The following is a 15256-nucleotide window of genomic DNA, read 5'->3' on the forward strand; positions in this document are numbered from 1 at the left end:
ACTCCATGTAATCTACTCCATGTAGTCTACTCCATGTAATCTACTCCATGTAATCTACTCCATGTAATCTACCCTCTTGGCGTCAGAGCTGGAACACAGAGATAACAGAACACGAGCAAAACTATAATGAAGTCTATGTATTTTTTAAGAAGTTTATAGACTTTGATTTAATCTGTCGGTTTTATAAACATGTAATCTGACCTCTGTGTTTTCGTCTCGGCCTTCAGGTGACGAGTCAAGACAAGACTCCGGCCGTCATCAGGAAGGCGATGATCAAACACAACCTGGAGCGAGAGAAGACCGACGAATACGAGCTGATGCAGAAGATCTCCGAGGACAAAGGTGAAGAACATGTGACGTGACGATGAACAATGAGCTGGTGGGGTTCAGGTGACGCAGGCCGTGACGGTCCAGCTGTGTCTCCAACAGAGACACCGTCTCTTAATACTTAACGTACAATCTAAAGAGAGCAAATGATAACTACAAGGCTTCAAATAGAACCCAAATGTAGAGAACACAAATACTGTAAATATCTGTTTTATATATATACAGTAGGTATAATTTGAACATAAAAACTAGCACTAATTTAAAATATAAAAATGGTTTATTGAAAATCAGCTAGATTTAAACGTTGTATTGGAAGAACAACCAACAGAAACATGAATAAATAAAGATTTAGGTTTTACTGCTACCAGACGAAGGACATACATTAGAATAGTTTTCTATTAACAGGATAGTTTTTTGTCACTGTTGGGCCTCCGTACGACGACAGCATTGAGCAGAATCAGGTTATTTTATGTTCCTGTGTTCTTCAGCAGATCACAACACATTCGTTCCAGGTTTCTTTTGACCGGCTGTGTTTTTATGTCTTCTTCTTTGTGTCCTGCAGAGCTCCGGATCCCAGACAACGCCAACGTTTTCTATGCCATGAACTCCACTGCCAACTACGACTTCGTGCTGAAGAGGCGCGGCTTGGCGCGGCCGATGCGCGCCAAGAACGTGGCGAGCTCGACGCTGCCGCGCATGAAACAGAAGGGACTGAAGATCGCCAAAGGGATTTTCTGAGGAGAAAACTTGCCTTCCTTCAGCCTCCCCGTCCTCCTCCCCTCTTCCTCCCTCCTCTCCGCTCCTCAGAGGAAACGTCCGGAGGCCAACTGACGTTAAACGTTTTCAGAGTTTTGGTTTTGGACAAAGTTGCCAGAGGAAACGCGAGAAAATGGCCGACCTTCAGAAAGCAGAGCGGCGCCGTGGCGCCTTGGAGACAGCCGGTGCCTCGTCCGGAGCCTTAAGAGGACTTCAACCGAGATGAGTCCACGTCAACAAGAGGACTCGTCTGCCAAACCAGTTGACCTCTCCACCGGCCTCGGCTCGTGGAGGAGCAGATTTTTTACTTCCCGGTTCGTTATTTCTTTCGTTTACAAACCGTTTACGTCTCTAAAAGCTCTTAAATATATTTTTTCTTTCAAGCCTCTTTGCACCTTCTGCTGAAAAAGAAAAAGAGAAGTCCCTCCTTGACCCCAGAGCTTCAGAGGTCGCGTGGCCCCCTGCTGGCCTGGAGTCCAACACACAGACAACAGCAGACGGGTGTTTTAATGGGTTTCTATTTTTTCAGGGAACTTTTTTTTCCCGTGCGAGTGCGGGGATCCGACACTATTTAAACGTGTGAACGCTGCCATGTTGGGGGGGGGAGGGGCAGAAAGGGTGAAACTGTCTGAGAGGGAGACTGAAATCCAGTGGGTGCCGCCATGCATCACATGCAACCGCTTCCTGGTCCTGCTTTTCACAAGAGGACGGTGAACACCGCACCGAGAGGCAGGAGGAGGCAGGAGGAGGTCCGACCACACCGACACAACGCGTCCCCGAGGAAGAAGAGCGAGAACGGAGTGTACATAGACCTCATTCATGCCAACCGCAGTATTTCATGTTGACAACAGACCACGAGGTTCTGTTGATAGACCTGATCACAACGTATTCACCACCTCGCTTTGTCATTTATTTAGTTTTGCATCTCTGACTTGGTGCTGCTAATTATCTCTTCTTCTTCTTCTTCTTCTTCTTCTTCTTCTTCTTCTTCCTCTTCTTCTTCTTCCTCTTCTTCCTCTTCCTCTTGACTGCCGTGTTGATGACAGGAAACCTCTCTTCTTCTTTCCTGATGAGTCCGTTTGCTGTTTTCAGGGAAGAAAATAAGTAATATTTCAAAACAAATGGAAGTCGATTTCTGCCTGGGAAACAAAAACAAACAGGAAAAAATAAGAATAAAACTAAATAAGAATAAAACTAAATAAGAATAAAACTACTTGGAAAATGTGTTATAATTTAGTGCTTATAGGTTTTATTGAATTAGGCGATGCTGACAATTTAAGTTGAGTATTTATGATCATGAATCACTTTTTAAAGCACAGAGGGGCTTCATGTGCCTCTAAGAAACTAGATTTTACTAAAAAATATTTAAAATGGTTAAATTTGATCATAAAGAGTATTTAGTTCATTAAACATTTATCCTTTCATTTTGACCCTGAAACCAAAAGCTAGAAAACACAATAAATTAATAATGATATTGTCAGTATCTTATCCATGACAGAAGGATATTAGGAATTAGTTATTAATTAAAATTATTATTTTAATAAATATATGTAGAAATACTGATATATATATGTGTATATATATATATATATATATATATATATATATATATTATTAGATTATCGTCTTACTAAATCTAAACGTTTTATGCAACGTTCTGCTTCATTGAGAAGAAGAGAGTCATTCCTCTCTCTCTCTCTCTCTCTCTCTCTCTCTCTCTCTCTCTCTCTCTCTCTCTCTCTCTCCCTCTCTCTCTCTCTCTCTCTCTGTCTCTCTCTCTCTCTCTCTCTCTCTCTCTCTCTCTCTCTCTCTCTCTCTCTCTCTCTCTCTCCCTCTCTCTCTCTCTCTCTCTCTGTCTCTCTCTCTCTCTCTCTCTCTCTCTCTCTCTCTCTAACAGAAAGTGAGTAACTATTCGGCTGTTTCTTATCTGGAGGTCAGAGTACAGAGCAGCTCGTGAGCCTCAGAACAAACTCTTCTCTGAGTCTTTTTCATTCCTGTGAATACAAAGAGCTTTTCCTAAAAGCTTCAACGGTTATTTTTAAAGGGCTTCTTTTAAGGATTCTGCACTCTGTTGCTCATCTCATGTGAAACAACCACGGCGGCAGATTCACAACCAATTCTGTTATTTCTGAAACAAAGGGACCCAAAAGCTTCTCCTATCTGGATTTCATTCTGGCTGAAACCGACTTCTTTACCTTTACTTGTTTCTGACTTCTCTCTGCTTCTTACATATGCACTTAATGCGTCTTACATGTAGGAAAAGTCCACATGCTCCACATGAGGTCCACATGCTCCACATCAGGTCCACATGCTCCACATCAGGTCCACATGCTCCACATGAGGTCCACATGCTCCACATGAGGTCCACATGCTCCACATCAGGTCCACATGCTCCACATCAGGTCCACATGCTCCACATCAGGTCCACATGCTCCACATGAGGTCCACATGCTCCACATCAGGTCCACATGCTCCACATCAGGTCCACATGCTCCACATCAGGTCCACATCCGCACTAGTTGATGGTCCACATCCGCACTAGTTGATGGTCCACATCCGCACTAGTTGATGGTCCACATCTGCACTAGTTGATGGTCCACATCCTCACTAGTTGATGGTCCACATCCTCACTAGTTGATGGTCCACATCCTCACTAGTTGATGGTCCACATCCTCACTAGTTGACGGTCCACATGCTCACTAGTTGATGGTCCACATCCTCACTAGTTGACGGTCCACATGCTCACTAGTTGATGGTCCACATGCTCACTAGTTGATGGTCCACATCCTCACTAGTTGATGGTCCACATCCTCACTAGTTGATGGTCCACATGCTCACTAGTTGATGGTCCACATCCTCACTAGTTGATGGTCCACATCCTCACTAGTTGATGGTCCACATCCTCACTAGTTGACGGTCCACATCCTCACTAGTTGATGGTCCACGCAGGAGGAGATGGAAATAAATAAAAGTATTACAAGTATGATGAGGACAAATGTCATGAAATGCTCGTCGTGCTTTCACGTCTTGTCTCTTTATGAGATGAGGACATTAAAGAGCATCCACAGAAGTCGTGAACATGAAGTTTCTCTCACCTTCACCTGTAGTTGAAAGTGTGACTGAATACCTGAGGGTGAACCCCCCCCCCCCCCCCGCCCGAGTTGCTGGAGGATCATCCTCCTGGATTGCACTGCGGCCGTGTGTTGCCTTCTTTCTCGTGTTTATTGTCACCTGCATGAAGTTCATGATGACGATCAGATGAATCCAGCCCCTCAAACCAAAAGCCTGCGAGAGCAACATGGCGGCGGCAGGAGGCACGTCGTCCGGCTGTCGTGAATGTTGTTTTGTGAGATCTCTTTGCTGTTGAACACTGTGACCTTTGAACCCGTGACTCTGCTGATGGGCGCGTCGTGTCGAGCACTGTGACCCAACAACAGATGAGTCAGAGCGCGTCCGTTCGCCCTGGACGGCGTCGTAGAGAACATCGCTCCACGGGCGCGACCTCCATGTGCCAAAAGATACAAAAAGAACAAGAACAGGAGAAACGGTTGCTTTCAACAGACTAGTCCTCTTTGCCTTTTAACAGTGAGTTTAAAAAAACAAAGAAAAAATAAGTTTGTATGTTTACTGTTGTCGCATTTTTCTGGAAAACAACAACAAAACGGAGTGAGAACACGATGATGTCCGGACCCGTTTCTCTGAGCAGAAATGAGACGGTCGAGCAAGAAACTTAAAGCAAGGACAAAGCTGTTGGAGAAACACTTTCATGAATTAGTTTTCTGTGACTTTCAGGATCAAACAGCTGCCAAATTAGTAAATATTTAGATTTTTAATCCAACCAAACTGGACACATTGAAATTTCTGGTTGAATCACATAAAGGAAACAAAAAGTCATTTTATGAACTACGTTTTGGTCCCAAAATCTTTTCGACCTGAACACCTCATCGAGAAGAAAACTTCACGCTTTGTGAAGAAGAATTACCTGATGAATATCTCATTTCCTCCCACTGGTATTTCTCACCAGACTTTGAGATACATTTGCTTTCTTTTAGTCCACGTTTCAGGGATAAAAAAACAAAACACTACTTCTGGTGGGATTCCAACAGAGCAGTGAGTGTGTCAGAGTTTTGCAACAGGACCATAAACGCAGCACGGTGTCTGTAAAAGATCATGAATTGATTATAGCCTGAACACGGCATCCTGTGTGTTGTCAGACTTTATTTAGTTCCAGCTGTTCCCAGTGTTCCCAGTTCAACCTGGCGACGTGTTTCTGCAGCAGCTCCGTCTCGTGTTCTCTGAGAACGGAAACATTGTGCACACAAGTGGAACTTTAAATGATGTTGGATGTGTGTCGTCGTAGCCCGTGTTGAAAATTACGTACCTTTTTTTACATTTATTTTTTATTTTTAGTGTGATTTTTGACCTGATTCTGTGCGAGTTTGAACAAAAAAAAGGCTGCGTTTACAAGAGAGAGGAAAAAACAACAACAAAAAAACTAAACAACTGAAAAACGTGGTGGCGTGTGTGTTTTTTAAATTTAAATTTCTTGTTTTTGTTTCGTTCCCCTTAACTGTGCTCGGGTGCCATTTTTCCATTTAAAAAAAAAAAAAAGAATTTCAAAACTTTTTCTAACTGCAGTCTCGTCTTTTTGTTTTTCTTTTCCTACTTTTGCCCCCAAGAACACAAACACCTGTGTATAATACAAAACTGTCCTTGATTATTACTTTGTTTATTTATTGATTTGTATATAAAAAAAATTGTTTTGCATTGTAAATTCTCTCCTTTCTTGGTTATAGATTAATATATTCATGTATATACAAATAAACATTAAGTTTATCAAAGTAAATAGATGTTTTTTCTCATTATTGCATCCTTTGTGTTAAGATTAAGGAACATATTCATAACAACTATAAGTATTGTTTAGTAGCTTGTATATGTAGCTAGCTATGTATCATAGTAACATATATATATATATGTATATATATATATATGTATATGTATATATATATGTATATATATATATGTATATATATATGTAAATATATATATATATATAAATGTATATATATATATGTATATATATATATGTGTATATATATATATATGTGTATATATATATATATATATATATATATATATATATATGTATATATATATTTATATATATACATATATATATATATTTATATATATATATATATATATATATATATATATGTATATATATATATATATATATGTATATATATGTATATGTTATATTTATATATAAGTTTCCGTTTTCGTCAGACCAACGGGTTTTGCCGGTTTTTCAAACGTCATCACTCGGGGACAGAAACGTCTTTTCGTTCGCGCCTGCGCAGTAGCTCAGAGCTTTGTTGTTTCTTTTCAGCATGGCGCTTAGCAAAACGTTTGGACAGAAACCTGTAAAGTTTCAACTCGAGGACGATGGAGACTTTTACATGATCGGATCGGAGGTCAGTAGTAGCTTATTACAACAAAAGTGTAGCCAATACGTGACGTATTTTGGGCAGAAAGAGGTCGTTTTACCAGCAACCGGTCCGCTAGCAGCTAGCTAGATAGCTAGCAGCTAACGACGCAGGACAGCGGGACTCGTTGGGTTTATCGATGATCTTATTTAAAATAGCTGGGAAAACCAAACGACGTTGACGATTTATTGGATTATAATTGTGATCAGAAAACATCTGTCCTTCAGAGTTTCACCTTTTGTCTTCTGCTGAGCGAGCTAACAGCTATGCTAAGCTAGCTAGCGTTCGACGTTTAGCTAAATAAACCACCAGAAAGGTGTGTTTATTCATAATTCTTAAAATATATTTATCATCAAGTATTTAATGTTTTCTAGAATTGTGTCATGCAACTCTGGCTCTCCTGTTACTAATCTTAACTTGTACATTAGCTTGTACAGTAGCTAAACTAATAGTATAATGTTATAAGCTGTATTTAACACACACACACACACACACACACACAATAGTTTACACATACTAACATATTTAATTGTGTGACCTGAGTAATGTGCGTCATGTTTATTAGCTGCTTTTTAAATAACGTTTGATTCACATGTTGACTTTTCTAGCCGAAGTTATAAATGTAGAACATAATCTACATGTTGTTGGTAGCTATTATTATCTTATTATTGTTGTACAATAAACGGTTAAATCCGTCACTTACCATATTTTATTTATATTGCACAATTCAATGAATATTTAATCGTGCATCCATATAATAGCGTGATATTACTTAAATGTTTGTTGTGATATAGATGGTATATTATTAATTAAAACCTGTACACATTAGAAAAAAATAACAGTCTTCATGAATCTTGATTTATTTATATACTTGTGTTTGTGTTCAGGTGGGAAACTACCTGCGCATGTTCAGAGGCTCGCTGTATAAGAGATACCCATCGTTATGGAGGAAACTGGCTTCAGTAGAAGAACGGAAAAAAATAGTGGAGTCCTCACACGGTCAGTAGAGTTCAAAAGAGTTCATCTGATGGTTGATGCATACGTTTTGTTTTTGAGGTTTGTAATTGTGGAGAGAGTTTGTGACGAGGGCACCAGCGTGATGTGAGCTCAGTCACTACGTTCCCACCGCGTCGGTTACTTTTCCTCTGCGTTGAATCCTCTCTCGTCCTCCAGATCACGGCTACACTCAGCTGGCCACCAGCGTGACTCTGCTGAAGGCTTCGGAGGTCGAGGAGATCCTTGAGGGAAACGATGAGAAGTACAAAGCTATCTCCATCAGCACGGAGCCGCCCGCCTACCTCAGGTACCTCGTCACGGGGAAGTGCAGAGTCCAATCTTACAGACGCACAGAGGAATAGACATTTTAAAAAGGGTCCGTTCAGGAGCTTGTGATGATCTCTGGTTGACGTTTATTACACTTTACTTTATTTTTCCAGATAAATAATTGATGCCTAAAACCTAAAATGAGTTAAGAGTAGAGACATTTGGGGCGTAATAACAACATTAAACCTCGTGGCCAGATAAAACCACGTAGACCATCTCATTCGGGATCCTTCTTACATACACTAGGTTTTACTTTGCACACACACACACACACACACACACACACACACACACACACACACACTCTCTGTATATAAACCCAGAGGTCTTGTTCCGTCCCCAGGGAGCAGAAGGGCAAGAGGAACAGTCAGTGGGTTCCCACGCTGCCCAACAGCTCCCACCACCTGGACGCTGTTCCCTGCTCCACCACCATCAACCGCAGCCGCCTGGGACGAGACAAGAAGAGGACTTTCCCGCTGTGGTGAGCAACAGGACGTTTGTTTTTTCACTATCTTTTGTCACTCGATGGGATCGGATATCAGTGATTCAAGAGGAATGTACTAAAAAAAATAAGATCGCAGATATTTACTGTACATTAGAACGGATTTGAACTACGATCTGGTCAAAGAAAAAAATCTCTACAATTGCCGAAGATGATTTATTTATGGATAAAATCAGACAGAATAAAAAACTAATATTTCTTACCCGGTTTTAAGATTTTTTTAAAAAGAAACCACCTCCTATTTAAAAAATAAGATCCCGTTTGTGTTTTGTCTGGCTCAGCTTTGACGATCACGACCCGGCGGTGATCCACGAGAACGCCACTCAGTCTGAAGTCCTGGTTCCGATCCGCCTGGACATGGAGATCGAGGGTCAGAAGCTCCGAGACGCGTTCACCTGGAACATGAACGGTAACCAAATATAATCTCATTGTTTAGCTGCTCAAGAAAGAACATGAAAGCATTAAAACCCTTTTCTCCATGTTGAAAGATACTTTTATTTTGAAGGCAAGTCGTTGGTTCCATTTGTTAACAAACAGTCTATTTGATTTCTAAACACAAGAATCATAAAGGAACGTAATCAAAGAGAACTGCCACTCGCCTCTCTTTGACCCAACACATTCCTCTTCTTTTCTCTTTTTCTTTAAATGTCCAGAGAAGCTGATGACGCCCGAGATGTTCGCTGAGATCCTCTGTGACGACCTGGACCTGAACCCGCTGGCCTTCGTGCCGGCCATCGCCTCCGCCATCCGGCAGCAGATCGAGTCGTACCCGACGGACGGCATCCTGGAGGAGCAGACGGACCAGAGGGTCATCATCAAGGTCGCGCGGCATCCTTTTGTTGTATTTATTTGAAGTCTTCGTACTCGTAGTGACGCCGCTGGTCTCTGTGCTGCAGCTGAACATCCACGTGGGGAACATCTCCCTGGTGGATCAGTTCGAGTGGGACATGTCGGAGCGGGAGAACTCCCCCGAGAAGTTCGCCCTGAAGCTCTGCTCCGAGCTCGGCCTCGGCGGAGAGTTCGTCACCACTATCGCCTACAGCATCCGCGGCCAGCTGAGCTGGCACCAGAGGACGTACGCCTTCAGGTAGGGAATCGAACATGTGGATGAAACCCAGAGAATCAAACGTGTGGATGAAACCTGCAGAATCAAACGTGTGGATGAAACCTGCAGAATCAAACGTGTGGATGAAACCCAGAGAATGAAACGTGTGGATGAAACCCAGAGAATCAAACGTGTGGATGAAACCCAGAGAATCAAACATGTGGATGAAACCCAGAGAATCAAACGTGTGGATGAAACCTGCGGAATCAAACATGTGGATGAAACCCGGCTGAATTTTGGTTGTTTTGTGTTTTTTGGAAGATAAAAGTTCTGACTGTTTTAACGAGTTCAAGGAACAAAAACAAATGTAGCTCAGGTTTGCGTCGCGTGCCCATGAGATGCGGCGCCATAGCTGATCGTCAGTACTGAGGCAGAACAGCAGGGGGCGCTGAGGCTCCAGTCAGGAGCCACTGAGAGAGGAAGAGCTGAAGAAGAGAGGCATTGAGTCTTTCTTTACTGGTTTAATAACTCCAGTTTCATTGAACTCAGATCATTTGATAGTTTCCAGAGTTTCAGCTCTGACTGACTGAACGCTCCCTCTGTCGTGACCTTTGACCTTTCTGCCAAAGGCTTCTTGTTCAGCATGAACGTTTTCTTTATTTCTTTATATGTAAACATCCAGCTGACGGTTGAATACGATCTCTTGTTTCTTCTCTGGGTTTTATTTCTAGTGAAATATAAAAACCCAGACAGCATTTCATCAGGACTTGTAATGTTTTCATATCAAACGTTGAGAGAAAGCTGATAAAGTTTCTTTCATATTTTCTACTTCCTTAAATATCCGTCATAATGTATTTATGTAACGAAGATGACTTCAAAGCTTTCAAGTTCATGTGTCCGTCCAACCTGAACTTTAGAAGTTAAAGTTTCATCTGATCAGCTGGACGATGACACAGTGATTATGACACAGTGATTATGACGCAGTGATTATGACGCGGTGATTATGACGCAGTGATTATGACACGTGATTATGACGTGGTGATTATGACACAGTGATTATGACGCAGTGATTATGACGTGGTGATTATGACGCAGTGATTATGACGCAGTGATTATGACGCAGTGATTATGACGTGGTGATTATGACGCAGTGATTATGACGCAGTGATTATGACGTGGTGATTATGACGCAGTGATTATGACGTGGTGACGTGTCGTTGGCGTCTTGCAGTGAGAACCCGCTCCCCACGGTGGAGATCGCCATCAGGAACACGGGCGACGCTGACCAGTGGTGCCCCCTGCTGGAGACGCTGACGGACGCCGAGATGGAGAAGAAGATCAGGGACCAGGACCGAAACACCAGGCGAGTCAGACGCTTCCTTCCTGTCTCTCTTCAAAATAAAAGCTGCCATGTCATCGAGACTTTTCTCATAGAATATCTGTTAAAGTCAATGAAATAAACTTAAACGGTCTTAAGTTGCTTTAAATATTCACCAATGAATGGATGAATGTGATTGGCTGTGAGTGACATGAGCGCTCTCCTTCAGGCGGATGAGGCGGCTGGCCAACACGGCGCCCGCGTGGTAGAAGCGGCGGCGCCAACACGACGCTGCTCGTCAGGATCGAGGTACGACCGCCGCCACGAAGATGTCCCTCCACCGCACGCCGGATCTTCTTTTTCCTGCTCAACTGGGTTCTCAAGCCGCCATTCGCCGTGTTTTTTCTTAATTCTATATTTTTTAATTGTTGTTAATATTATGTTCTGTAGAGAACCCTTAGTATCCCCCTCGCCGGCGTGGAGGAGCTGCTCGCTCACGTTGACCACTGACTCTCTTTACCTGACCAGAGGGAGAAGAACGCCACCGTCTCAGATAATATATATTGTTATGTTGTATTTGTCGTCTTTTTGTACATTTTAATAATTCTTACAAAATAAAAAAAAATTGAAAGCGCTTCATTAGCAGTGTTGTTTTAATCATTTGAAGATGAAACTGAAGGATTAATTTGTTGTAATGAGCCACCTGTTGCAGGACCGTCTTCACCGTTCGTTCACCACGCCGCACAGAGCCGAGGCTCCTCCCCTTCTGACTCATGACCCGCAGCATGTGATGGTTCCTGTTCGCCGTGCGGCTCGCCGCTCTGCTGCCGGTCCAACGCCGCGGAGAGAGGATGAGGAAACATGGAGGAAAACACCTCACTGCAATTCTTAAATAACAGAAACACTTGACACCAAATAACTTCAGTTAATAGTTAATAGTACATATACTATTAACAATACATTTCATAATATTGTCAATATTGTTGTTCTTAATTCTTTCGGACATGAACCTGTTTAATGAAATCTGACGTTACATCTCTTCTTCATGAAGAAGAATACGTCATCGTTGCGTTCTGAAAGGATCGTCATGATTCCTCCAAACAGGAGCAGAAAATCCTCCGTCGTCCTCCAGAACCGTCGTCCTCCATCCCTCCAGCATCCGACAGTATGACGGTTCCCTCAGTGGAGGGCTGAAGGAACATGAGACATGAGATACTCTGTGATGAAGAAGATACACAAAGATGATGCTGAACACAAAACTGAGTCCAGGGAACCAAAGAAGAGGAAGCTGGAGATCAGGCGCCACATCCAGAGAAAATAAAGTGTAAATATAATGACGTGTCATGTTTTAAACAGTATGAATACATAAATAAGTACATGTGACCTGGTGTCTTCTAGAGATGAGGTCAGGGTTGAAGTGGAGCTGTAGAGGTGATGACCCTGAGTTGCTGGAGATGAGAACACACGGCTTGAAGGTATCAAGATGTTAATATCTTACTTTAAATCCCCCAATTCAGCATTTATAAGCTATATAATATAAACATTTAACATTTAACATTTAACATTTAAATTTTTAAGAGTTCATTCATGTTTTCATCGCTCATCATACACACACACACACACACACAAGATGGACAGTTTGTGTAATGAACTTAAAACCTGAACTTTTATTTCAGATTGACACCTTGACGCTTTATCTTTAAAATGTCCTCCGTCGATGTTAAACATCATTATGTCTTAATAACAGTTTCTGCCTGATCAGAGCCAGGAGGTCAGAGATCAACCTCTGTTGTTGTTGTTGTTGTTGTTGTTGTTGTTGTTGTTGTGGTTGTTGTTTCTTTCCACGGCAGCGGGGGTGAGCGCGCAGGCGCTCGTGCACGCGCGGGTCACCATGGGGATCTGAAAATACTCCCGCGTGAAGCTGCGCGCCGCCGCTGCTGCTGCGCTGCTTCTGTCAGCCTTCCGTCACCCAGAGAGCACCGCGCAGGCCACGCCCCCACCGGCAGCAGCAGCCAATCAGATCCTCCCACCAATTCACACCATCAGCGACACAACGTTCAACACGTTATCTGCACGTTTAAAGCAAATTGAATAAATCTATATATATGTAATATTTGTTAATGCAAAATACTTTATTAGTAATGTTGTGAAGAATGATTCAGATTTTGCTGGATATGTAAACTTCCAATCATACAAATAACTATATATATATATATATATATATATATATATATATATATATATATATATATATATATATATATATCATGTATATATATATATATATATATATATATATATATATATATATATATATATATATATATATATATATAGACACACACACACACACGCAATAAAGCGATAGAAAAAAACAAAACAAGTATTTAAAAACATTGTCAGTAATGAATCAGCTGTAATCTCTGATATTTGGGGAAAAGGTTATGGTTTTATTAATAAGAAAACAATTTGCAGTTCATACATTTCAATGTACAGGGTTTAGACTACATATGAGTAAAAAAACAATAATCACAGACATGTATGTACATCAGAGTTGTTTGTGTATAAATATTCGTTCATGATTAACACTCGAGTTGATGATCAAACAACAAAGTGTGAACGATGAAAAGGTTCACGACTCCCAGTGTCCTGCACTGAACAGCCAACACCTTCACGTCCCAGAGGGTTAGGGTTCAGTCCCAGAGGGTTAGGGTTCAGTCCCAGAGGGTTCAGTCCCAGAGGGTTAGGGTTCAGTCCCAGAGGGTTAGGGTTCAGTCCCAGAGGGTTAGGGTTCAGTCCCAGAGGGTTAGGGTTCAGTCCCAGAGGGTTAGGGTTCAGTCCCAGAGGGTTAGGGTTCAGTCTCAGAGGGTTAGGGTTCAGTCCCAGAGGGTTAGGGTTCAGTCCCAGAGGGTTCAGTCCCAGAGGGTTAGGGTTCAGTCCCAGAGGGTTAGGGTTCAGTCCCAGAGGGTTCAGTCCCAGAGGGTTAGGGTTCAGTCCCAGAGGGTTAGGATTCAGTCCCAGAGGGTTAGGGTTCAGTCCCAGAGGGTTAGGATTCAGTCCCAGAGGGATAGGGTTCAGTCCCAGAGGGTTAGGGTTCAGTCCCAGAGGGTTAGGGTTCAGTCCCAGAGGGTTAGGATTCAGTCCCAGAGGGTTAGGGTTCAGTCCCAGAGGGTTAGGATTCAGTCCCAGAGGGATAGGGTTCAGTCCCAGAGGGTTAGGGTTCAGTCCCAGAGGGTTAGGGTTCAGTCCCAGAGGGTTAGGATTCAGTCCCAGAGGGATAGGGTTCAGTCCCAGAGGGTTAGGGTTCAGTCTCAGAGGGTTAGGGTTCAGTCCCAGAGGGCTAGGGTTCAGTCCCAGAGGGTTAGGGTTCAGTCCCAGAGGGATAGGGTTCAGTCTCAGAGGGTTCAGTCCCAGAGGGTTAGGGTTCAGTCCCAGAGGGTTAGGGTTCAGTCTCAGAGGGTTAGGGTTCAGTCCCAGAGGGTTAGGGTTCAGTCCCAGAGGGTTAGGGTTCAGTCCCAGAGGGTTAGGGTTCAGTCCCAGAGGGTTAGGGTTCAGTCCCAGAGGGATAGGGTTCAGTCTCAGAGGGTTAGGGTTCAGTCCCAGAGGGATAGGGTTCAGTCTCAGAGGGTTCAGTCCCAGAGGGTTAGGGTTCAGTCTCAGAGGGTTCAGTCCCAGAGGGATAGGGTTCAGTCTCAGAGGGTTCAGTCTCAGAGGGTTAGGGTTCAGTCTCAGAGGGTTAAGGTTCAGTCCCAGAGGGTTAGGGTTCAGTCCCAGAGGGTTAGGGTTCAGTCCCAGAGGGTTAGGGTTCAGTCCCAGAGGGTTAGGGTTCAGTCCCAGAGGGTTAGGATTCAGTCCCAGAGGGATAGGGTTCAGTCCCAGAGGGTTAGGGTTCAGTCTCAGAGGGTTAGGGTTCAGTCCCAGAGGGCTAGGGTTCAGTCCCAGAGGGTTAGGGTTCAGTCCCAGAGGGATAGGGTTCAGTCTCAGAGGGTTCAGTCCCAGAGGGTTAGGGTTCAGTCCCAGAGGGTTAGGGTTCAGTCTCAGAGGGTTAGGGTTCAGTCCCAGAGGGTTAGGGTTCAGTCCCAGAGGGTTAGGGTTCAGTCCCAGAGGGATAGGGTTCAGTCTCAGAGGGTTAGGGTTCAGTCCCAGAGGGATAGGGTTCAGTCTCAGAGGGTTCAGTCCCAGAGGGTTAGGGTTCAGTCCCAGAGGGATAGGGTTCAGTCTCAGAGGGTTCAGTCTCAGAGGGTTAGGGTTCAGTCTCAGAGGGTTAAGGTTCAGTCCCAGAGGGTTAGGGTTCAGTCCCAGAGGGTTCAGTCTCAGAGGGTTAGGGTTCAGTCTCAGAGGGTTAGGGTTCAGTCCCAGAGGGTTAGGGTTCAGTCCCAGAGGGTTCAGTCCCAGAGGGTTAGGGTTCAGTCCCAGAGGGTTCAGTCTCAGAGGGTTCAGTCCCAGAGGGTTAGGGTTCAGTCTCAAAGGACGCACAGCGGTTCTCTACCTGGGGG

The 15256-nt window shown here is 43.4% G+C and overlaps 2 protein-coding genes across 6 annotated transcripts in view; both read left to right on the top strand.

The window, feature by feature from the left end:
* LOC137801448 (ral guanine nucleotide dissociation stimulator-like) overlaps positions 1-2647 on the top strand; it is a 46551-nt gene extending 43904 nt beyond the window's left edge. For all 4 annotated transcript variants that reach the window (XM_068598884.1, XM_068598883.1, XM_068598881.1 and 1 more), the window contains exons 17-18: positions 228-342; positions 890-2647. In XM_068598884.1, the coding sequence (XP_068454985.1) occupies positions 228-342; positions 890-1065 (291 nt within the window). In that variant the 3' untranslated portion in view covers positions 1066-2647. The remainder of the gene's footprint in view (positions 1-227; positions 343-889) is intronic.
* A 3778-nt stretch (positions 2648-6425) lies between these two features.
* On the top strand, positions 6426-11394 carry LOC137801457 (SWI/SNF-related matrix-associated actin-dependent regulator of chromatin subfamily B member 1). 2 transcript variants are annotated; one of them, XM_068598901.1, is made up of 10 exons: positions 6426-6560; positions 7460-7571; positions 7746-7875; positions 8239-8376; positions 8679-8806; positions 9051-9217; positions 9294-9484; positions 10674-10805; positions 10990-11069; positions 11211-11394. In XM_068598901.1, the coding sequence occupies exons 1-9, from the start codon at positions 6477-6479 to the stop codon at positions 11027-11029; spliced, it is 1122 nt and encodes a 373-aa protein (XP_068455002.1). In that variant the 5' UTR covers positions 6426-6476; the 3' UTR covers positions 11030-11069; positions 11211-11394. The 2 variants fall into 2 exon arrangements, with proteins under 2 accessions (XP_068455002.1, XP_068455001.1); XM_068598900.1 differs by having other exon boundaries at positions 10990-11394.
* Positions 11395-15256: the final 3862 nt, after the last annotated feature.

Source organism: Clinocottus analis, unplaced genomic scaffold, assembly GCF_023055335.1.
Source record: "Clinocottus analis isolate CAN_PGR_092001 unplaced genomic scaffold, fCliAna1.0.p SCAF_41, whole genome shotgun sequence".
Lineage (NCBI taxonomy): Eukaryota > Metazoa > Chordata > Actinopteri > Perciformes > Cottidae > Clinocottus > Clinocottus analis.